A 22,478-nucleotide genomic window follows, 5' to 3' on the forward strand; every position below is an offset into this window, starting at 1 on the left:
CCCGGCGACTCGGCGAGAGCCTCACCATCCTTATCACTGACCGCAGGTGTTTAGCCACGCCCATTGCTTACAGGTATATAAACGCAAGCACATGGCCACGCGACCTCCATAATCAAACACTGGCAGCCGAATCATACTTTGGAGCTCCGTGTATAAAAAAAAAAAAAAAAAAAATGCATTTAGCTGACTTTTACCACAAATCAGTTTTTGAAAGTTTTGTTCAGCTAGATCTGCACTCATCCACTGTAAGCACTGCTGTTGTAAGATGGAAGTGTGTTGGAGCAACAGTATCTGTCATGAAGCAGGAGATGGTGCACATTCAAAGGACAAGGCTGTGGTGTGGTAACCAAGCACACTCACAGGACAGGACTGTGGTGTGACCAAATGGGGCATGAATATATACCTCAATACAGAGTTCCGGTCAAGGGTAATGTTAGTTAATGCTACAGCACACAGTTTAGACAAGTATATGCTTCCAACCTTTTGGCAACTTGTTTGGGAAGGTCCTGAAGAGTTTGGTGTAAAACGCCTGCCTGCGCTCAACTCCACTGAGAAAAAAAACAAAAAATGCAAGCCGATCTATTAGACTATTACAGCTGGGGAGACTGGCCTTTTGGTGGGATGTCCAACAAGCCCATAGGTGTCCATATACCTTTGGCTATATAGTGTATTAAACAAGTTGCATTCATGACAAAGCATTAGGTAAAGCATCAACAATTTATTCTATTTTGCAGCATTATCCACAAAGATCAATCTTTAAAATTCCAAAATCTTTTCCAAGTAAAGTGAACAGCAGCATTTTCTTCAGTATATTGGCTGTTGTGTTATTGAGAAGAAAGGAAGATGACAGATATCCAGTCTGAGTAAAGGATGCAGTCTTCTGTTCACATTCCACACTTCACTGCATGACCCAGGATCGATAGTACCAGGGAACATTAACGTGCATTGGGGTTCCCCCTCCTCCTCTGGGTCCCCATTTAGTTTTGCCTTTTGTGAGTCACTCAGAGCCAGTGAACAAACCTGAGTGATTATTTCATCTCTGCTGCTCAAGATCTATTGAGCTCAGAGCTTGTCGCTGGCACAGCAGGAAAAATGGCAGGTTGCCAGACAGCCCCTCTGATGCCAGGGCCAGGTCTGGCCTGCCACCCCTCTGATGCCAGGGCCAGCCCTGGTGTTAATCGCTGTACTCCTCCCCCGACGCTCCACCCGAGATGGCCACTGGCCACAGTACTGTGCCAGCCTACACTGGGCCAACAGGGCTTGGAACACCACAGCTTGCCATTCAGCTCAACCAATCAGTGGGCCCACCCCCACCATTCAGCGTCCCTCTCCCAGTCAACAAAGGGAACCTTTCTAGAATAACTTTCATGATGGAAGCACAGTCCTATACACATGTGTCTATGTGAAGCACTTTGCTTGCACAGCTGATGAAGGACCTCTGAGAAACGCCAGTGTCTCTGGAACTCATGTATTTCACGGCACGTCTGACCATCTCTACATCTCCTACTATAGTACACTGCAGTTACTCCCCTGGAATCTTCAGATCTCTCCAGAGCTCTCTGGGGGTGTGAACTATTCAGCTTTGCCACACGTATTCCTTCAAATGGACACCATTTCAATATTTTGAGAAATGACAATGATATTCAGTTCTCCAGAGTAGAACACTCTACCAGTCCATCCCTTTGCTTTTGCTTCTATGCTAATTATTGCATAATTACTATCTGGTACTGTACAATCAAAATGAGCCATTAAATAATCAAGTGATACAAGGCATGATTAAGTATTAGTTATGCAAGACTCAAAACAGTAATATCTTAAAAATAACATTTATTTAATAAAGCCTGGACAAGCAAATGTTAAGTAAAAAAAAAAGCAAACAAAAAGTATTTTCAGGGCAGCCATCTGTAATCTGACACCAATTTCAAACTGTTGCAAGAGGTGGCAAAGTTCCTGAAACCGAAAACTCTCATTGTAAAACAGTACAGTTTCTTGACTGATAAACAGGTGGAGAGGGTTCTCAGAAAGAACAGTATTAAACAAGCAAAACATTTTTTTCAATTTATATCACGGTGCTGTCTTAGGGGCCCAAGACTCACACTCACACATACTCACACACACACACACATACTCACACATACTCACAGCTTATGGCACCCAGTGCAGGGAACAACACAATCAAAATGAAAATTTTTCACAATCCTAGCACTGCGTTAACTCATTCACTGTGTTTAGTTACATACAGTATATACTTTGAACTCCGTTCACACTGTTATACAATATTTCGCTCAATGAGAGCAAGTGATTATCAGAGAAAAAGGAAGCAGGTCTCAGTGCAACTGTAAGAGCCCACAGTTCAGCACTGCGTCTGCTCCGCAAGTCCAAGAGGCTGGGAATTCACATCCATAATGATGATGAGCTGCACAATACTGGCTCAGGAGAGATGGATTAAGGCATTTCTGACCTTAAAAAAAAACAACAGTAGAAAACCCCACAGACTTAACTGGCCAACGTTGTTCTGAATTAAAACACTGTTTCCAAACAACATGTAACTGGGACGGATTCAGTGATGCTCTTCAGGATATGCTACAGCAAGCATCAGATTAGCAAAGATTATGTCAGCAAGCAAGACTGCCACATCAGAGGAAGAGCTGTCCTGAGTTTCAAATCAGATTCACATGAACAAACTAAAATAACCAAAACAAAACAAAACTGAGTGGCAAATCTACAAAACACAGAGCAGAGAGCACTAAACTAATATAAATAATCACTTCATTTTACAAAAAATCTCTTCAAACTAAAAACAGTCAAACTCAACATAAGTGCGCGCACACATGCTCAGATTTTCAGTGCAATAGCACTTATCAAAATGCAAAATTTAATTCAGGAAGCCATTACTGTACACACACAAACAAATACCTTGGACTTCCTTTGATCATAGAAAAGGCACTTCTAAAGGCTGTTGGCAGCAGGCTGGCATGTGTTCTCAACGAGAGTTGTAGTCGGGTGAGAAGAGGCGCAGTTTGGGGCTGCCCATCATGTCTGAGGCCATCGTGTGGTTGTAAGGGTTCCCGGCCGGTGTGGCTAGACCAGACAACAGCCAGGAGGTCAGAGTTTATACTCACAAAACCAGAAAGGTCTGCGATCATAAAGCTTTGTGAGAAGCCCAAAACTGTAGCATACCAAAAGTATTCATTCCACGCTGGACCTCGCCAGCATTGTTATCAATGCTGCTAGTTCTCTGTAATTATATCAGTTATTTGTAATTGTACAGGTGTTTCTTCCTGGCCACTTTAATCCAACATCCTTTAAGTAGGAGTCACGAGTAATGTGTAGCACTCGGACTTGTAAACCTTTAATCCAGAGCAGTTCTCAACCCAGACCTGAGCGTTCCAGTTTTGCTTTATCAAGGTTCCCAACACCATTAGGCTAAAGCAAAAACGTGGAACTGTCTGTAAGCCTCACGGTTAGGAAGCTCTGCATTACCTGGTGCCGGGGATGTCCTCTGGATGAAGACGGGGTGAACTGGCTGGTCTCTTGGAGAGAAGAGTGCATGGCAGACTGCAAAGGATGAGCGGTGTTTGTTTCAGACTGTGCTCATGTAGGCTGTTAGTTTCAGACTGTACACCGTCTGCTACTGCAAGTGTGTTTATAGAGGGACATCACTCAGCCCGTGACGCTTACCAATAACAATAACAGCTGTGCCAGCCAGAAGAGCAAACAGTGTGAAGAACATTACTTGGTAAGAGTCCACAAACTGATGGAAAATGCTGGCGCCTTCCCCTCCGATGACAGCGGCTGTGAGGCAGAGGAGCAAGAGCATCGTTCATCAGCTCATCATCAATAAACGCAGCCCATCCCTCAAAACCAGCTCTGCGCAACATTTCTGGGCTCCTTAAGGTCTCAGGCCATTTAAAAGGTACAACAAATGCATTTTTCATTTGGATTTTATGGGAAAATCACATGGCCTGAGAGGAGTGGATATGATCTACATGGTGTTTCCCCAGCTCACTATGAAACAGTCCATAACTGTTTACTCACCTTCATACCTTATAATAGTTTTATAATTTTGTCCATAATTGCATTGAACATCATGCACATTGCCAAAATGAACTTTCAAACTGAACAATAGATGAGCGATACAAACCTTTCACCGAGGTGCTCATGTCCGCCACGTGCATGACTGTTACAGGAATGTCAAGCACCTGGCCACTGATTGTACTGGACACAGACACAGCAGCCGACGCTGTTCCTCGCGGGTCGGCCAGGATGACAGAGTACTTAATGAAGCTCGGATACACATAGGAAACCTCCTTCTCCTGCACCACGACAGAGGGAGAGCTGGACTTCACCTAAACAAACAAATGGGCACAAAAGCAGCAATAATGAAGGAACTGCAAGAGCGTGTCTCAGTTTTATGCATGTATAAAGACAGATCAGCGAAGGTCAAGGACATTTCGAGCTGTTCAGAGTTAGTTATGACTGGTCACAAGAAGAAAAAACAAAAAATAAATCAACCCCCACACGTTAGCACGATCCTCACTCTCTTAAACAGAGTCAACTAGATTGTTGATGGATCAACAGGCTCATTATGATTGGTCGGTTCAGTTCTAACTCTGGGTATTACCTCCAGCTGCCGCAGGACCGTGAGGGCTCCATACACGGTCAGGTCCGCTGCGGCATGCCTGCTGCTCAGGACGATGGCCGTCTGGTCTGCGTAGAAGCCTGGGTCCACAGGCAGCTGGGCGCTGACCTGCTCGCCGGAGAAATGGCTGCCATCCACGGCGGCACGCACCATCACATTGGTGGAGGACATGCTCAGAACCTTGACCTGCTCTTCAGTCAGGGGCTGGAGGGTCAACACACAGATGTAGTAGCCTGCAAGACAGGAAGGAAAACCACACACACGACATGAGCAAGCTGTTTACATGAAGCAATCTCAATTTGAATAAACAACATGTTGGCTGGAAAAAAGACCACCAATTCATTATTCAGTTAACTAATGGCACTGCTTGGCCCCTAACAGAATATCAAGTACCTAATCATGATCCATTTTAAATCAGCTTTTGTTCCATAGTCTATATTTGGCTCAGTAAAAAGACTTTACACATTTAGAACTTTTAAAACAGGCTGGATTCGTCTGGTTAAGCCCTTGTGTGATTTGTTACTCAGATAAGCGAATGCAGCACAAAAGCACCAAAACAATCCGATCACAGAGCAGTCAGAGGAATTGTAAGACCTCAGCACATGATCTGGTGTCCTGCGGTTTCTGTTCGGGCCAAATGAGAGTGCCTGGATCTCCATACTGAACGCACTAGTGTGCTTCTAGATCTGCCATGCTCATTTCCTTACCTGTGGTGGTGTCAAAAGCAGTGTGTGTCAGGTAGATGTCGTGAGCAGAGAAGTCAATTGCGTCGTTGGTGAACTGCAGATGGCAGCTGATGGAGGTCTCAGGGTGGATGGAGACGATACTCTCTGCCTGCGCAGGCGAGCAGGTTCCTACAGGCACAGACACACGCAAAAATTACACCAATCTTCTCAATAAGCACAGCTACGGAGGAAGCCGTATCCATGCACCACCTCTACTCTACTCCACCCATCATGGCCAGATGAGCTAGAAACCCTAGTGTAGTTAATTAGTTTTCAACACAGATAAATATAGTACAGCTAAAGGCCCATCAATGAATAATAAATAAAAAGATGAAAATATGAACATGCATAAAACAATCTTTCCATATATGGTGTAGAAATCTGGATCTCTAATACCAAGAGTGGCGTTCACCATGGCAAACCATTCCTGCATGGTGCAAATATGCTGTAGAGTTAACAATTTCAAATTAGTTATGTATATGGATTAATGTCATCGAGTCTGCAAACCTGAGCAGAAAGCGTATTGGAGGGTCAGGCAGCAGAAGTGAGTCTCTGTACCTATAAGGTTAGCCCTCGTCTCTTGTAGGCAGAAGTGAGTCCCTGTACCTATAAGTTTAGTCCCCCCGTCTCTGGTAGTCAGCAGAAGTGAGTCTTGTACCTATAAGGTTAGTTCCCTTGTCTCTGGTGCTCAGCAGAAGCTTGGTTTCTCTCTCACTTCTCACCACGCTGGACGGAACCATCACAGTCGTCCTGGAGACACTGTTGACAACAACCTGCCAGATACATATTATTTAAACTCAGTTACTGGTCAAAACACTGCCCCCTCCCCCCTGCTTTTTATGGTAACCACAACAGTGCAGGATTGACAACTGTACAACAACTAGAATATTTCATGAACATAAACATGTGATTATGGACAGACAAAAAAATATTTTATCCACAGTGTGAAATGGTATACATGTTAAATATGTTGTTGTCAGTGCACCCACAATGTAGATGTCCATCATTGACATCTTGAGCTATGAAATCAGGCACCCTGTAAGAACAGCGTCCACAACACGCTACAGAATACAAGTTTATATATGAATCCTATCTACACCACAGCACTGATAAGAAACCACTGTGTGTGTGTGGTGTGCATCAGGCCACAGGGAGATTTTTTTATGCTGTCTGTAACATGCCCTTGAAAAGTCTCCAGCGTGCATTCTGGAGAGAAGTGTGTGTTTCAGTGCTTTGATCCAGTGCCACCGCCGCACAGCATTAAGCCTCAACACCTTCACCCTTATGTCTGCAGCGTACAGTACTTAAAGAGCATGAGAAGCCATGACATACCCACAGGCAGGGCCTCACCTCTCTGTAAGTGCGCAGCTGGCCGGGGATCTCGTAATACACCGTGACCACACCCTTATCTCGGGCCACAGCCACGCCCGTTTTGGGGTGGACGTCCAGGACAATAGTGGACGAAGAGCTCCAGGAACCAGAGATGCCTGCAGGTCAGACAGTTTGTTCTCAGAAAGGTCAACATTCCTTACAATGCAGAGAGCATTAAAAGTGCCACATTTCTGAGGCTTCTGGTAAAGCAGGTTATTCTTTTTCTTTTGTTATTTTGATCCGATTGGTATTTATTTAGAGTCCTGCCTGCCCATGCCGTCTGAGACACTACACTGTTGACCCCCTCACCCTCCTGGCTGACCAGCTGGGCAGAGAAGCAGACAACATCTCCGACCACCAGGCTGTGGGCCTCGGCAGGATGGATGGCGTGCCGCACAGGCAGGGCGAGGTAATCAGACAGGCCTGCCTGCTCCACGTCCCACACACCCAGCAGGGTCAAGCCCACGTTCACGGTACGCACCATCAGGGTGCCGTTACTGGAGCCTTTCCCAACCTGCACTAGGTCATCTCTAAAGACAGAAAAGGGGGGGGGGGGGGGGTGATGTTAGGATACAGCAGCTTTTAACAAGAGCCTTAAAGCTATTACTTTCAACTCCCGGAGACCTTCTGTTGCCCATGATAACCACACATTTGCCCCCCTCCCATTCTTATTTGTCCATTGCACTTCTGTAATAGGTCAACAGGAGGCCTGAGAGAGCAAAGTCCTCAAATCCATTTTACAGGATTGTCATGTTGGGGTGGGGGCATGGTAATGTGCATCAGCTCCTCATTCCTCACTTTCCAATTAATTTAATTTGGTAGCAACAACTTGAGGGTGGGTATTAGGACCTACTCAGCAAATTATCGCAGCATGAACACGGTTTAGTCCCCCTTCCCAACTTTCTCAGGGTGGTGTTTGATTCAAGTTTGGTTTAATTTGTCACATACATAGTCATACACAGTATAACTCGTAGTGAAATGATTAAAATATCTTGTTAATTACATACACGACACTGGTCACAGTTCACCATTAATGATAGGAGTATGAAAACTCCATTAATACAAGAGAGACTGCTGAATTTCCACAGCATTCTTAGCAACCAGACTACAGCAAACTGGCATCTATAGACCATAGACATGTAGATCCCAGCCAGCATAGGTTAGGTGCACCTGTATGTGGAGATGGTGAGAGTTATGAAGGTGGACCTGTTTGTAGAGAAGATGAGTTGAGAGTTGTGGCTGTGCAGGGCCTCTCCACTGCTGTCGTGGACGTGGGCGGTGAAAGTGAGGACGGCCCCCAGCGGGACGGCTCCCAGCGTCTCCCTGCTCGCCGTGTACAGCATGGGCCCCGTGCTCAGTCTCAGGTACGACACCGTCACCACCTGCAAAAGCAGCACATTACTGACCCTGTCTGAGGCTGACAGGGATGACTAGCATGTCCATCACACTGGGACACAGGTTCACTTACAGATCAAAGACTAGTGGAAGCTCACCAACGTCTGAGATTTCCAAAAAACATTCTATTTTTGTTTTATTAAAACTTGGTAATAATGCTTCCAGTACGTTTTTAAAATGTTTTGGTTAATTGTTCATTTATTGTTTGCAGGTGTTGTGGTGCTTAAGGAGGAAGAGGAAGGGACTTTCCTTCACAGCAAGGATGATGGTTTGGTTGATGCCGAACGACTCCTGAGAGGTTATGTGTAAGGAGGCTGTGCCCGTCAGAGAACCTGAAGACACGTGTCCTTTGTCGTCCACCTGGATGAGCGCAGCTTTGTCTGGGCAGCTGAGTACTCGGTACACCAGTGCAGCGAGTCCATCCCTGAGAACGGAGCAGAGGAGTAACCCAACAGGAAATGCTCCCCTCACGCATGCCTCGATCGGACGGGACTTGTTATGAAACATTTAAGCATTGCCCTGCGGACAGTACTGGGGTTTGGTTGTTCTACCTCACTTGATTCATACAGTGTTCTGTCTGCATTTTCACGTTGGCTGTCTCAGTCACTGTGTGCAATTCTCGAGTCACTTTATTGTGCAAGTGCATTTTGTTAGTTTAAAATCGTTTCAGCCCAGTTTGCCCTCGAGGGTCAATAAAGCACAGCCATCTAAAATGAACATTTTGTAGTTCGCACCGGGTTTTATATGGACTAGAGGATTTATGAACTATATGACAGTAGAAATCCATATAAAAGTCATAAGTTTGTCCCATTCCCAGCACAGGAGATCCCTCTGAAGGCCCTCAGCCTTTACCGATTGGTTTGAAGTTTTAGGAAAGAGTTCGGGGACATCAGGATCTCTTCAGCCTGCACTTCAGGGTTCAGGAGTTGCAATTTCTCATAAACCTCAAAACACACAGAAAACGGAGCCAAACGTTTATTGCAAGCCAAGGCAGTACTCTGTACGAGTCAGACTTTCAGACTTGTGCTATTTGCTAAAAAGACATCATACACAGTCAGCCAAGCTCTTTCCCTTTTCCTGCAGTTTAAACAGGAAAAAGCCGACGGTTGACCTCTGGACTGAAGACTAAAGCTTGGTGAGGAAGTCCTAACATCTCCCTGTGGGAGTACCTGGATCTGGATCTCGTCGGACATCTCCAGGGCGTTCTCCTGCAGGTGACCGGCCTCAGGGACTGTGGCCTTCACCACGACCCTCAGGCCGGTGCGGCCTTTGCTCCGCCCGAGCACGTTCATGGCAAAGTTGTGCTCAGCTGACAGCTGGATGTTGGCCTGGTGGTGGGGGGGTGTGTGATAGAGAAGGCAGAAGGGGATCAGAGCAGCACACGACGTCCTGAACTCCCAACACTGCAGTCACATTCCTGAGGCGAGCGGCACGTCACTTTTGAAGCTTGGCCGAGAATCACAGTGCAAATACAATAAGCAAATAAAATTGTTTCCCCTTTATGTAGTTTTACAGTTAATATAATTAAAACAGTTTAAACTAGCAAGCATGAGCTGGAAATTAAAGGCAAATATTTGATCTCTTGAATTCTCATTCAAGCCAAAAAAAAATGTATAAAAAAAAAAAAAGAAAAAAAGTGACAGTGCCCAACAACCACTAATGTCTGGACAGAAAACTAACATTACATAATTCCAGAGCCAAAATGGCCTTCAGTCTGATACAGCCATCAATTCCCATCTCTCTCTCACACACACCCACACGAGAACAGGTACATGCATTTATACAGTACTGGTTTCGATAGATAGATACATAGATAGATAGATACATAGATAGATAGATACATAGATAGATAGATACATAGATAGATAGATACATAGATAGATAGATACATAGATAGATAGATACATAGATACATAGATAGATACATAGATAGATACATAGATAGATAGATAGCTTAACTAGACACTGTAAGATCAGAGATGTACGGCTCTCTTACCTCAGAGAGGCGCGTGCGCACTTCCAGAATGTCCCTCTTGGTAACCGTCCAGTGGAAGCTGAGACCAGGGAGGGCATTGCCAAAGGAGAAGGGCGTCTGGCTGCTGGTGAGACCCATTACATGCACAGGCATCTAAAAAAGGAAGGACACACTCTTACACACTACCATACAAAGCTAGCCAACACACACACACACACACACACACACACACACGATTTACCATGGTACCAGTCTTCAGTCGTGTGATGGGAGCTCTGATTCGGATGGCTTTCAGCTGGATGACTTCGACCTCCACCTGGTCCTGTGAAGAGAACGGTAAATACTAAACCAAGGAGGATTTTTTAAAACATAGAAGCTTCAACCCAAGCTTCAACCCAAGTCAGTCTGACAGGGTAAGCTGCAGCTCTACCTGAGAAACCACCACGAGTTTGCCGGTTTCCGTGTCGACTGCTTGCACTACGCCGGTGACGGTCATGTTGCCGACCGCGAGGCCACGCACAAGCCCCACGCTGCTGATGGACGCAACGCTGTCCTTGCTGAGGGAGAAGAGGATGTTGGAGTGGGGCTGAGGACCCCCTTCTGACGTGACCTTCGGATTCAGCAGAAGACAGAGCATGATAAACAACAGTGCTCAGAATGAGGCCAGCGAACCTAGAAGTAATAAAACCATTTCCTTTTGGTTCGATAACAACAAGCCATGGCTGCAGTTTTACATAAGACACGTAATCAGGTGTAGCAATAAAGCTAAACTATGGTCTGTAAGAAGAGTATTGATCCTGGGGTCCCAAACCAGGGCCGTACCTGCATCACTGCACCTATAATCAGAGTGATTCTTCCTGGGAGCAGTCTGAAAGGAGGGAAAACCTAGACAGTAGCAAGAACAAAACAAAAAAACACCAACACCCGAATGTTCACATTTCGACCTTTATAAATTACTTCTAGAATGTACTATAATTCATATGTGTTTGTACTGTATGAAATCTGCGTGTAAAATGTGTCAGTATTACAGCACAGCTCACAGATGACTGCTCCAGCAGAGATGGGGTGGCCAAAGGGCTTTACCTCGATCTGCTGTGGGGCAGATGTAACCCTTCTCCCATCTTTGTCTATTACCACGGCAGACACGCTCGTCTGGCCAATCACCAGGCCTTGGACCAGGAAGGTGCCGGTGTCCTTCTCTGGGTACTCCGACAGGGCTCTAACAAAATGGATGACGGATTTCTGTCAAGATTTCTGTCTCCCATAGAACACCCAAGGCGGTGTTCTGGAAATCTCACAAGTAGTTATTTTTACTCACTGCAAAGAAATGATAGATGAAGCAGCCTTCAGTTTCAGATCCATGCGGGAGAAGTACTTTGCAAGGAAGGGCTGTTTGTTGTCATCTAAAACTCGGACGTATGCTTTGACAGACTTCCCAATCTCCACCTGAAACACAGTACAAATCCCAGCATTCACACGCGCACCCTCATCAGCACCACTCAGTACTGCCCTCTGAAACGAAGCATCAAAAAAAAAGAAGGTCATATGCAAAATGAGCACTGTTTCTCTCTCAGAAGTGAGTGAGCTATTCAAGCACACACACTGAGCGCACACACTGCGCTCAAATCCTTCTGATCAGCTGCCTGAGTTCGTGCGTTGACACGGGCCGACAAGTCTGCCAAACCCACACGTTCAGACAGGAAACCACGATACCATGGCGCTCATCTCCAGCCCATCTGCAGATGAAACACTGTTTGATATTCTGGGACTAGACTCCCAAAAGCATCGTCATGAGAAGACTTTAATGAGAGAGTGTTGAGTGCAATACTCGAACCACCATTTAAACGTGATCTTTGTGTTACGATGCTTTCGGGAAAGCCTGCCTTGAACATTTTTCACCAGCCTACAAATACACAGGACTCATTAACAAACAGGAGACCTAGTTGTCAACTCCACAGTGGTTACAGCAAAAGAGCACCAATGAGAGCCTTTCAAAGATGGACATGCTAAAGACAGTCAGACCTTTCTGACATATGACAAGCTAGAGGTGTAGAACAGAGACGTGAGAATTTCCCACATTCATCCACTGACCTTATCAACCACACGCACGTAAACCTCCAGGATATCGGAGATGTGCACCATCACTGTGGCAGGGGCAGGGAAAGTCAAGCAGAGGTCATGAACCATGACCTGCAAGACTCCGGGCCGCAACGGCACCACCTGGAGCACATTAGAACGCGTTTAAGTACTGACACACATTACTTCATAAGTTGCATTTATGTGCCTCCAGTAAACAATCACAGGGGGAAACCACCACCGTTGCTGGGGCAACCAAAGAAAAACAAAAGAGTTTAACACAATAAAACAGGTTAGTACTTTAAACTCTGAACTTTTCAAATAAGATTAAAAGCGTCTCAGAACTTGCAAACAGAATTCTTGTTTTGAAATTCTCTGCTTACAAACCCACCTCAGCAGTTCCCTGGGACTCCTGGAACACAACATTAGCTATTCCCCCAACGCTGGTATTGACAAAGAAATATCCAGAGCCCTCCCGCAAAGTCAGGTCAGCCTGCCAAACAAGAATGAACAAAACGTGTGTGTGTGTGTGTGTGTGTGTGTGTGTGTGTGTGTGTGTGTGTGTGTGAGAGAGAGAATTCATGAAGTCTAGCTTGTTTGGAGGGACAATTACAATGTTTCAAATGTTTTGAGTGTCTACATTTTGCTTCTTTAGCTTTAGCTTCATATGGCTAATGAAGTTAATAAGTAATAGAAGCTTATTGCCTCTCAAATCACGCAATTTGTGGAAACGTTTTATAAATTTGATTTCTGCCGAAATCAATTTTTGTTGCCTTAATCGTGTAACTCGGGACACACTGCTTGGTCACCCTCACCAGCGTGGCCTGTGAGACTGAACTGGGAGAGCGTACCTGCACTCCAGGGTGGTTGTAGACAGTGACGGACTCTGGGCTCACCCTCACGTCCTCCACCAGCAGGAGATCCAGAGTAGCAGAAACAGAGGACAGAGGCTCAAACTGCCAGAGACAGAGGGATGGTAAACATCAGAGAGGGACAGGACACTACATCACAGCCCTGGGGCACCACTACATCTGCTGCTTCATGCTGCTGTTGTTGTTATTGCACGTTGGCACTAGCAACCAGCAAGATACAAGGCACAAACAAGCATTTGTGATGAGAAGTCACTTCCTCTACCACTTCCTCTCTGCTTCAAAAGAAATTAAACCAGGCGCATGAACCAGGCAGCATGCAGCATCTCTTGGGTCAGCAACGGTTGTTAAGTGCCTGCGTACCCCACGGGAAATGGCTGCTGCCTCCAGGTGAGATGCCTGGTAGCCCACCGCAGTCACCGTGATGGCCACTACCCCCGACTCATGATGGACAAGGACCGTCTGACGACCTAGAAACAGGAGAGAGGAAAGACTTCAGCAGAGCAAACAGAAAAACCTCCATTAACCTTCACTTTACCATTAGTGCAGCACTGATGGAAAACCGAACCATAAAGGACATTTATAAGCGGATTAATGTATTGATATGAGCACTGGTGTTAATATGCAACTGTCTGCCATCCCCTCAGAAGACACATCACATCAAAGCTTGATAAATGACCTCCAGGCTGAACCTGCCCGCTCACATCTGGATCCAGTCACACACATCATCAGTCCATTCCAAACTAACAGCACGCAGTGTCGTAGGCTCTGGTGTGTTTGGGGTCAGGGCCCTGTGGGTTAGCAGGGGTGTGGATAGAGACCTGCTTACCGTGAAGCTTCTTCTGTTTGCTGCTGTCTTCAACTAGGTGGAGCTCCATGGGTCTGCTGGGTTCGATGCTGGCCAGAGCTGCTCTGGACGACTCCCACAGCACTCCCAGCGAGCTAAAGTTGTCAAACTTCCTCCCCTGCTGGTCGAAGGCCGCCAGGTCCAGATCGGGGTTGCGGTAGTTAGACACGGGCACCTGTGAGTGAGAGAGGGGTCACTCAGCGCTCCTGTGATCCACACACAAGAGACCAGCAAAGGAACAGGAAGTCTGGAGACACCAGCTTCGCCTGCTCACCACTTGTTTGTTCTGCTGGAGCAGGGGACAGGACAGGTCCAGCTGGGGGTTGGTGTAGACAGGGACAAGGGTGAGACGCGACGGGGGTGCACAGATGAACTTCACCACTGCTGGCTCCACAGCGGGAAACGGGTTGGTCACTGTGGGCTGGTTCCCCACCGTCACCGCCAGGACCTGCAGACCCAAGTACAATTGGTCAAGCAGTTGGAACACGAGTCCGACACTGCTATAGTTCCTCCAGGGAAGAATTCTGCAAGCTTCTTGGCCGCACCTGCTCAGCGAGGGCTCGACAGGTGGCTCGCACCAGGTGTCTGGAGTAGCTGCGAGAGGGCGGGGCCATGAGCGAAAGCTCCACGCTGCTCGGGTCCTCCGATGTCAGGTTTCTGAAGAACTTTGAGGGTTCCAGAACCCACGGTTTGGGCCCGCCTTCAAAGACCATGTCTTTGGAGGAGCCAAGGGTAACCACAGCAACAGACACCGGGTCCACGGCCTGTCATATGGGGTAGGAAAAAGGCAGGCTTTAAGAAAAGGGAAAAAAAAAAAAAAAAAAACTCAAACAAACGGCAGTAAATTTTCAATTTTAACCAAAATCAACACAAGCCACATACAACAGTGGAGAAAACAGCTTATTTAAAATCTATTTTTTTGTGATTTTACACAAGCTTCACCGTCAGAGGAGGGTAGGCAGCGATGGTGATCTTGGCGCTCAGGTGGACGTTGCCATGGGTATAGCTGACCAGCAGGTTGGTGTACCCTGGAGATAAGGCCTGGACACGTACACCACTGCAGTGCTCCTGGCCGGGGGGTAATTTCCCTGAATACACACACACATCCGAAAGTCACTTTACCATCAGACAGACACTCAAATGTCTTAGAAGTTCATGCCATCATCAGGTCTAAATTCAGTCACTATAGTAAAACAAACACTACATGAACTGATAATATTTTAGATACAACACTGAGGTTCAAAGATATTCATTTAAGAGCCAGAAGCGAGAGGGCAAATTGCCATATATGGAAGTTTCAAACCAAGTCTCTTCCCTCACGTTGAACCTTTTTGATAGTTATGACTGGATAAAGTCAAATGATTCCTCAGGTCTACGAGTGATTCGAGTCCAATCAAACCATCAAGCAGCGCCAAGCGCTGCTCTGTGAGATGTGGGACTAAAAACCAAATGTCTCAATCCTAATACCTTCTTTTATAATCATAACTTCAACATTCTTGCTGGTTAAATATGTAAACAGTACTAGATCGACTAGGAGTTGCTCACCCTCCAGCAGCTTGAAGATGCCCTGGCTCTCTGTCTCCACCTGCAGGTCAAAATGGGAGCAGTCGCTGAGGGTCACCCTCTCCCCAGCCTCCCAGCTCTGCCGGCCGAAGAAGCGCAGCGGCAGGTCGAGGTGAAGGCCCACGCGCACCTCCACAGCACACGGGCAGAACTCCATGCCCACAGGCTCAATCACGTACACCTGCAGAGGCAGAGAAGTCACATGACTGCCATGGCTCCACCCCCCTCCTCTGAGACACCGCCCTGGCTGCCTCACCAAGCACGATCAGAGAATGGATACACTGAAGGCAGACACAGTTGGGCGACTACAGATGAGCAACTCTGCTGAACTGTTCAGAATGATGTTTGGGGTGTTGAAAGGGTTTCAGAAGATACAGCAGCCTGACAGCAACCTAATCATATTACCAGCATATAAAATACTTACACACATACAGGTTTCCACACATAGAACATCAATTTGACATGTCTACCTGTTTTCCTAAAGTGAAACCACTGCTGTTGCAATAAGTTGAAATTTAATTATCCTTGAAATAACAGACCAACAAAATGTCAGTTTATTTTCCCCACACTGCATTAAAACGTCTTTTATTAAAACCCTAAGCACACTGAGTATTGCTTGCACCTTCATCTCCCCATAATGGAGCGGGTTGCGCAGGTCATGGGCGTAGATGGTGCTAGCACCAACATCCCGCACAGTGGTCATGACTCCCTTCACTGTGACTGTGGCAACAGCGGAGTTGGAAGACGACCAGCTGAAGTTCCCACTGCCTCCAGATGCCTGTAATGTAGATAACCAAACAGATGAAGTCCAGGGTACAAGGCTGTATCGGTATTAGAGAAAAAACAACAAAGTTCAAACTTTATTCAGTGGAGAAGCACAGGAAGTTATTATATTACTGCACCAATATTAGACATTTGGACAGACACCACATATCAAATGTTCATGTCTTATTTGCACATGCTGAGCATGAGACCTATAGTTTAGATTTGCTACATTTAATCACAAGTATGAACAATAAAGCTCAGATTCATTTACTATAAAATGTTGCTAGTGGTAACAACCCCATATTCACTAAAGACATCACTGTGTCAGCAGATCTGCACCTGTGCAGTCTACAACTGATGGCCAATGTTCCTGTGGCACTGATATTGTGCATTACTATTTTTATATACATCTTATTTTTATCTAATCTTTAATAATTCTATACAATTCTCTCTTGCACCAATAAGATGAACAAAACTTGAATTCAGTGTTTCAGCACCGTCAACACATGACAGTTTACCTTGATGGTATATTGGTAAGCGCCTTCTTTAGGTTGCCATGGGAACGTAAGTACTGAAGGAGTGAGGACTATTGGATTGTAGATTTCCACATCCTGTTCGTTCCGTACTGGTATCGGAAGTGCGTGGATGGTTCCATCCTGAAGAAAGATGATGTTTGATTGGAGCACAAGATAAACTCCCCACCACACATCATATTTCCATATTTATAATTCTGCTCATGTTGACAAACACCTAAAAACCATAAAACAACCTACTCGAGCCATGACAGACTTTAGGGTGCCATCTATAATGGTTTGGCCATTTTTCAGGGCTTTCACACGATGGTAAGATCCATTCAGGGAAGAAGCCAAAACTTGGAAGAATTCTTTGGGGAACCTAGTTTCTATGCGAATGTTCTGTCAGAGAAGCACAATACGTTTCAACATTAAAAATAGATCAATTTACAATAAGCTTTGAACTTCAACTTGTTGAATTTTAAGAATTTATGCAGTTATTCTAAATATTCTCTTTATGCTACAGTTAATCATAGCTTTAGAGGTCCTATTTTATTCTGTCTGAAAATGCCCTCTTTACCATAATGACAGGCATAAGATCGGGATGATGACATGAGTGATAGGCCACGGAGCACTGCTCTTGGGTTCCTTTACCACTTACATCAGACAGATGAATCCTGTTACTTGACTTGTCAAACACTTCAGTGAAGATCTCATAGATCCTTTGGGTTTCCAGGACCCAGCGCTCTCCAGGCTGAATCTTGAACACTTTACAAAAAGGTACATGTTATATAAAAGGTGCTTCTCCATGAAGATCAATAATTACTCCAACATTCTCATACGATAAAGACACAAACCCAAGTAGCCTGGCTCCACCACGTACAGGGTGCTGTTCGGAAGACGACACGCCCCCTTCATACCAAGACCTGAGTATTTGCAGTTAAGAGAAATGACATGTGGTCCAGTAACTCCCAAGTACAGCCTTTCTTCGCTTAAATTGTGTTCTGCTATTCTGATTAAATCATTAGCAGGCAACACTAAAAGAAAACCCAATCCATGTTTGGAGTGCAGGATACTCTTGTGATCGAGCACGATGTTGGTGTGGCCCTGCTGAAGGCCAAACACGGTGGAAGTGCTCTGGTCGAGCTCCGCCACGGCCACACCTGAGTATCCACCAGCAGCGACCACGCTGTTCTTCAGGTGAAGTTCGTACTGGTCACAGGGCATGGACAGCTCTGAAAGAGGGAGCAGCGTCACCGCACCTACCTGAGACAGAAACCTGCTTACGTATCAGTTTCAGCTGAAGACTGAAACGAATCGGAGAACCACGCACCTGTGATCTTTCCCTGACGGATCTTCTGCACCTTGTACTTGATGGAGGTGCCGGCAAGCAGGTAAACATCATACGCTGGGCTCAGGAGAAGGTTCTCGAGGATCAGTAGTCTCACCTCTGCCGCGCCAACATTCTTTTGAACAGAGTTAAAACATGCAAGCTGTGACTGGACAGATGAGCTATAATGTACATTTGTTTGGTTTTTTTATTTATCCATCATTTAATTATTCAGGTGACTGCCTGATTTTAATTAAGATTTAATTAAGATCCCTTTTGGAAGAGAAGCATGATTAATGTAGTCCCACATACTAAATATGTCAATTAAACCAGTTTGAATTGTTGGCCCACGATAAACTTACCTCCCAAGATCCAAATGAATCAGTCTGTCAGTTTTTTAAGGCTACTAAACATTTTTAATTCTAATATATATCACTCAATAAAGAATAAATCAGCCTCCCATAATTAGTGTAGCTGCAATTATGTATTTATACTACACTATCATTTTAGATTTATATTAGAAACTGACAAAGTGCTGACATTTCCACTGACACCCTTGAATTTTTTTTTTATTATTATTTATTTATTTTTTTGATGTGTTGTGCATCTTCCCTTCCTAAGAAAGTTGGTATGCCAGTCTACATCTCCAGTCTCAGTGCCATCACCAGAGAGCTGGTTTGGCTGTACCCTCAGCAACATCACTGTAGAAACGAAGGGATGTTATGCAAGAGAGGCTATTTATAGTAACTCTGCCTACCGGGAGAAGAAGCAAGATTTAAAATATTAAAGAATTACTTGATTTCGTCCCTCTACCTATGACGCATGCACTAGAATTCATAGCACGAGATGATTCAAGGGGAAAATGAGCATCAAATGCTAAAATAAAGGACCTTGGCAGAGACATAAAGGCAAACAGAGAAGAGAGACTGTCATACTGTGTAAAGAGACTCTTGGATTTTGGCCTTCAGTTTGGCTTGTCCAGTTTTGATTCCTGAGACCAAGATGATATCTCCTTGTTTTCCTACTCTCTCCATCTCGGAGATGTAACCTGGAGGGATGTAGGTCGACTCTGAGAACTTGAGGACCCTGAAAGAAATATTACAGTTAGCAGTACCAGGGATGAAGGATCATGAAGGAGCTAGCACCAATGTTCACCTCTCAGACACTGTCCAAAGTCACCTCTCAGACTGCAATCCGTGTATGTACAGAGCCAATACGCAGCTGCAGTTTTGACTTCGCAAATACAGATACTGTTTGAGTAACAACAAAATTCAAAGATATGGCATCCTCAAAGAAAACTCAAAGAGCATCTCTGTTATTACCGTAATGAGTTGTAGGACTCAGGGAATGTAGCCATCTCTGTCCCTTTTACGAGGCTCCAATCAAACACGAGCCCAGCTAGTGTACTGAATGTGTTCCCTGCACAACACAAGAACAATACAATAATAAACAATCAAGAAATATTTCAAAAATCTTACTTAGTAAGGCCTTCCATAACAATGACCCTGATATGCTTTGCACCCTGCATGCAAACCTGAACACACAGATGAACCAAATCCCCTATTAATAACTTCATATGCAATAGCAAGCAATGTGGTGGGCTCCCAGGAAAACTTAACCCTTTGAGGGCATGTAAGGTTTTTTGGGTTTTTTTAATAAATAAATATATATTTTTAAACACTTCTTGGAAAAACCTTCCATTTTTGTGCATAAACAAAAAGCTCCCCTCTAAGATCTATGGTGGCCAGCAAATTCAATTAGTTTTCAAGCATTGGCAAAGTTTCAAGCAATAGGGTTAGCTGTTTAGTAATAATACTTTAACATGTTGTTAGCAAAAGTCAAGCGAGTGGTAGTGCCTGCATGCAGAGGCCCAGATAAATGATGTGTGCATCAGGAGAGGGCCACAGCATGGCTCTCCATGGCAGAAACAGGATTTATTCAAGCTGCTAAATTTACATTTACGGCATTTAGCTGACGCTTTTTATCCAAAGCGACTTGCAATTATGACTAAGAACAACTTGAGTAATTGAGGGTAAAGGGCCTTAACTATGCTAAATTATGACACTCCATTGCATTTCTTTATTTCCTTCAGATGCAAAACACCTCGTGGAACAGGATTGGAACTCAGTCACTCACAGTTAGCAAGCAGTAAAGTCTTCACAAGGTGGCATTACTGGAAAAATCCATGAGGGGTACAATACCACTGTGGTCCTTGGCATCAATAACAATATGTCCTCATTATTCAGAGAGACTCACTGTCTAATGATGTTACCCAAATACTCAATGCCTAGCACACTGGGTTCTGCCACAATTTGACAAGCAGGATTAACTAGTTAAGCAAGTCTTCACTACATGATGAAACACCCTTAAGGCCAAGGTTCCTGCACACACACAAGCTGAATAAACACATCAAAACATGGTGTCCTGAAGACACTGCCTGAAAAACCTTGCTTCAGGACCCATTTAATATCATATGCTAAATAATACCCAAAGTCTTCATTAATAATGGTGACATTTTGAAGAATATTTTGCCCAAATATCATCTGTTCATTTTGAATAAGATACATATATGAAATATTTGCTTTCTCTCAGAGGTCTTTACTCAGTACCTGCTCTCTCATGTTTTCCTTTTTCAGACACTATTCGAGAGTGTCAGTCTGCTGGCTCGTGTTCTGTGAGAGTTAAACCTGGACTTACTGAGCTGCTGTACTCACCCTCGGAGTCCAGAGCATGAATCTTCAGCTCGAGAGGAGAGTCCTCCAGATGGAGTTCACGTGTGGTGGAGACAATCTGGATCTCACTGATGATGTCTACGATGGCGTCACAACGCAGTACCTGGCCCGTCACTGACAGCCAAGAGGAAACGTGGTTACGGTATGGAAGGAAGGCGTGGTTACGGTGTTGAGGGAAAACTTGGCTAAGGTAAATGTGATTAAGAAACACCTTTATTAAGGTTTGTGATTAATCAAAAACATGATTAAAGTGTTTAAGGTGTTAATGGAAACATGTGACAAGTAACTAGATGTTCAGAACGTGATGAAGACCCGGACACTCCAACACCACACGATGCAGGAGGAGGGGCATCTTTCTTACCAACGTCCTCTGCTAGAATAATACTGGTGAGCCTGGTGGGCTGAGTGGAGCGGGCCTGTAGCACGGCCCTCTGGGAACATTCCTGCTCAGAAACATCCACCGCCTCGATGCTAGCCACCTCCGGCCTGTTTGAAGACCTGCGGACCAACCCGGACAGCTCCACTGTGACTTCAGTTGTGAACTGGGCTAAACCACACAGATGAATAGCTAGTTTGGGCTATATGTTTCACATTCATACTGTATTTCCTGCTGGGTGATGTACAGCATGGTAATGGGATTGATTATATTGGAACTGTGCATTTATTTCATTAAACAATCATGTACAGACATCCATCAGTGTTATTACATGAACGCTGAGATGGGGCCCTTTGTCGGTAGGTTACCCTTATGTATTGTTTACACGTCTAATGGACATCGTCTAGCTAGAATAATTCAAAAACCTAACAAATAAATATGTAACCCAAAACATCCCTCATGGGGCAAATTAACACTTCAAAATGGAACAGGAAATCAGGCGTCATATCCTTCTAGACAGGGACACGTGCCAGGCCTCACTTTGGCGGTAAGATGCTCTGACAGGACAAACTGATTAAAATCTGAATTTACACACCTATTAGCTCTGCAAGACCCACCAACTGGGACACCTGTATCTCAGTACACGTCTAATATTTAGTGGCCCTCATCAGTTCAATAAATGTTCTTCTTTAATTCCTCACACTTACCATCTGTAACACCCTTCCGTTGCTTCCAGTGTAAAGTTGATTTTCGTACTTCTTGCAAGAGGTAGCAGAACTTTGGGAATATTCAGTTTCGCAGCATGCGTGTAATGGTCGTAAGAAAGTACCGAGAGGAACAGGAGTGCTTCACACTGCACCCACACGTTTGCCATCGTGGTCCTGCTCAGTTTCACAGTTGGGGATTTCAAACATTCACAGCAACGTTATTTCAGATTCTCAAGTGTATATTATTCCAGCCAATATCCAAGCTGATAGAAGACGGAATAACTTTACCACAGAACTATTAATTTTGTCACAGATCTAGTCGCTGGTGTCCTAAAGCGAAACACCAGGTTTCTGTATTCTGCACAACGCAGGTGAGCTTCGTACTGCAATAACAAACGAAACGCGGTAAGCGCGCGTCCCCTAACTAGCCGTGACCGTTACTTTACAGTAACTGAAGTTTCAAACTAGTTTTAAGAACTAGAGGTCGCGTGGAAGTACGCGCCATTGCTAGACCACTACGGCGAGTGGAGGCATGCTGGGAAACGTCTGCCGTCATTCAAATCAGGTCGCGAGGGCGATGACGCGTTTCTTTA

General features: G+C 45.0%; 1 protein-coding gene across 1 annotated transcript; it reads right to left on the reverse strand.

Moving 5' to 3' along the window:
* Positions 1–1,810: 1,810 nt before the first annotated feature.
* On the reverse strand, positions 1,811–22,409 carry nup210 (nucleoporin 210). The gene is made up of 40 exons (XM_081707081.1): positions 21,886–22,409; positions 21,164–21,300; positions 20,785–20,916; positions 19,393–19,489; positions 19,006–19,156; positions 18,074–18,206; positions 17,817–17,975; positions 17,598–17,666; positions 17,402–17,508; positions 17,002–17,142; positions 16,747–16,884; positions 16,086–16,241; positions 15,446–15,644; positions 14,843–14,988; positions 14,446–14,664; positions 14,175–14,348; positions 13,883–14,075; positions 13,417–13,523; positions 13,036–13,140; positions 12,576–12,677; positions 12,200–12,328; positions 11,427–11,554; positions 11,192–11,327; positions 10,931–10,993; positions 10,539–10,718; positions 10,350–10,430; positions 10,130–10,261; positions 9,303–9,461; positions 8,986–9,077; positions 8,385–8,557; positions 7,945–8,122; positions 7,048–7,268; positions 6,718–6,854; positions 6,026–6,140; positions 5,350–5,496; positions 4,625–4,875; positions 4,145–4,349; positions 3,682–3,795; positions 3,484–3,558; positions 1,811–3,081 (listed from the first exon to the last, which is right to left on the reverse strand). Exons 1-40 carry the CDS (start codon positions 22,050–22,052, stop codon positions 2,984–2,986), a joined length of 5,646 nt encoding a protein of 1,881 aa, XP_081563207.1. The 5' UTR covers positions 22,053–22,409; the 3' UTR covers positions 1,811–2,983.
* Positions 22,410–22,478: the final 69 nt, after the last annotated feature.

This window comes from Electrophorus electricus, chromosome 24, assembly GCF_041902795.1.
Source record: "Electrophorus electricus isolate QZ-2024a chromosome 24, ASM4190279v1, whole genome shotgun sequence".
Lineage (NCBI taxonomy): Eukaryota > Metazoa > Chordata > Actinopteri > Gymnotiformes > Gymnotidae > Electrophorus > Electrophorus electricus.